Below are 2563 nucleotides of genomic sequence, written 5' to 3'. Positions count from 1 at the left end.
CATACCCATTATATTTATTGTGTTCCGTACTATATAAGAATTATTACATGCTTTTAGAAGCATTATTTAGCTCAAAACCTGAGTTGATATTGATTTTTTAATGGGTAAGCAATTATAAATTAGAAAATTTCGACGGTATAATTTTATAACAGATTAATATATTATATAAATTTTAAAAGATAATAAGTATGAAAATAGAATATTTAAAATAAAAAAACAAAATAATAATACAAACATAATTAAAGCTAATTTCCCAAATCATTGAAAATAGAAAGTGAAACCAAAATAATCCATAATAATAAAACATCAACTGAAATAACATTGAAACTAATAAGTATTGCAAACAAATTTTTCTGAGATGGTTAGGTATATATATTGAAAACATACACCAAACTGTTATGTGTATATATACTATGTAATAGTTCACTTGTACTAAGATGAGATAACTTTAAAAAGAGAAAAGTGAGTATGGGGCTGTTATGCACCAAATTTGGGTGAAAAACCTCTCACATACCAATATTTTAAATAAATGTTTGGCCCCCATGATTTTTATGGTTTAAAAAAAGGTACGTGAAGGGTTTTTCACCCAACTTAGGTGCCTAACAGCCTCATATTCTCTTCCCCTTTTAAAAATGTTAGAAACTTAAAAAATAATAATATACAATTAAAATAAGTGATCTTTTGTAAATAAATTGGAAGCAATTTAAAAGATCAAAACATAATTTGTCAAGCCCAAAATTAAGAATATAAGATGAGTCCAAAAGAAAATGAAGCGGCCCTTTAAGAAAATAAAAATGGGCCCAAAGAAATAAAATGACTCGTTACTATTCTTTACACGCAATTCCATACCTTTGTTTTTTTAATATATATATTAATAAGACCCCTATTAATGGATACTAAATAAATTAAAAACCTTGATAAAATTAACTAGTTGGCCGTTCCCAACTTGGGATAATCAAAGCAAGTGATTCGTATCCATTTTGTGCCGATAATGCACACAGCTGGTAATCATGTTCTAAGTTAAGTTCACGGATGTCTTCTTTAAATTGACTCGATCCCAACATTATTAATTTATAAATATTATTCTACTTTATTGTTTTCATGGGCTTAACGTACGTACCCTTGTTGTATTTTTCGAGTTGCCACTATATACATCATCATTAATGGCATCATAAAATTTTCCAATAATCTCATTGATCGAAGACCAACGGATCAAATCATCATATAAGATCCGAACCACAAATGGGTTATTATCAGCACTAGTCGTTGGATCGAGCAACATGATTTGAGTTACATGAGTAGCATTACGTACTTCACAAATCGAATTGAAATACACATATGTGGAGAGACTAATTAGTTGAGAGCATCGACCAGTAGTAGAGAATGAAATCAATTAATATAATCTCGTCTTTTTATTCTTATTTCTTATACATTACCTATATTAGATACTAGCTAGCTAGCTAGATAGATAGATACGTAGCATGTAACTTCAGTCCATGTTGTACGTATGACATATATTATTATTGATCATATATATATATATATATATATAGCTACTAGTAGTGGTCAACGAGTAAGACCCGCCCACGTAAGTGGTAATTAATATCCTTCTTATAACAACCCAACAGAGATAGCAACACAATCGTATGATCGCACACTCAATAATACAGTACCGCCGGTATTGTTGCTCAACAATTGGAAAGGAGGGACCGATACTAGGAAGGTGTTTGCTGGAAAGGATGAATTGCAAGCCGTGAGTGGCGTAGTAACGACAACTTTGGCATCCATTGATTGAAGTTTACTAGCTAAAGAGCCAAGCAGAGATTGAAGGAAATCTATAACAAATTCTCCTCTTGTATCTGTTATTACTGCCTCTCCTATTGGAATTGGGCCTATCATTGCTTGGACTGTAGCATCTGCAGCCCAATCACCCATATGCCGTATATATATATATAGTTAAAAACATCTATCTAATTAAGGAAATTAATCATATATAATTAGTAAGTAATTACTTACTTGCGAAAGGAGGAGTGGCGCCATTGACAAGAGGCGCGCCACCCGGAGAGCAATATACAGTCCCATTGATTCTGAATAATGATTGAGCGTTGGCTTGTGGTGCCACAAATATAACTACCAAAAGGGTGATAAACAGGATGATAGATTTCATTGCCATTGATATATGAAAGCAGAATTATGAGCTAGAAATATATATTAATTATCAAGTTTTTATTATATTATTTGATGATCATATATATTATAGATATGTAAGCTGCCTATTTATAGGGCAAGTCTCAAGACACATTGTTTAATCTTGTTAGCTATTAATTAATTGGAGGCATGAAAAAAATATATCGATGAAATGATTGTTAATTAAATGATGAAGGTGAAAATTTTGAATTGGGTACGTCAAGTTGCAACACATCCAAATGCACGCTGGCTAGCTATACATAATTTTTGGGGTTTGCTCTTCGTTATATTTTACTTGAGATTTCTGAATTATTTCTCTTAAAATATACTATCGATAATCGATTATGTACCAAGTGCCTCTAGCTTATAACAACCA

At 31.3% G+C, this 2563-nt stretch overlaps 1 protein-coding gene across 1 annotated transcript; it reads right to left on the bottom strand.

Moving 5' to 3' along the window:
- Window positions 1-1393: 1393 nt before the first annotated feature.
- Window positions 1394-2254, bottom strand: LOC122596443. The gene is made up of 2 exons (XM_043769019.1): window positions 2017-2254; window positions 1394-1916 (listed from the first exon to the last, which is right to left on the bottom strand). Exons 1-2 carry the CDS (start codon window positions 2171-2173, stop codon window positions 1612-1614), a joined length of 462 nt encoding a protein of 153 aa, XP_043624954.1. The 5' UTR covers window positions 2174-2254; the 3' UTR covers window positions 1394-1611.
- Between the last annotated feature and the right edge of the window lie 309 nt (window positions 2255-2563).

Source organism: Erigeron canadensis, chromosome 4 (assembly GCF_010389155.1).
Source record: "Erigeron canadensis isolate Cc75 chromosome 4, C_canadensis_v1, whole genome shotgun sequence".
NCBI classification, from domain to species: Eukaryota; Viridiplantae; Streptophyta; class Magnoliopsida; order Asterales; family Asteraceae; genus Erigeron; species Erigeron canadensis.
This window is presented reverse-complemented; position numbering and strand designations above follow the sequence as displayed.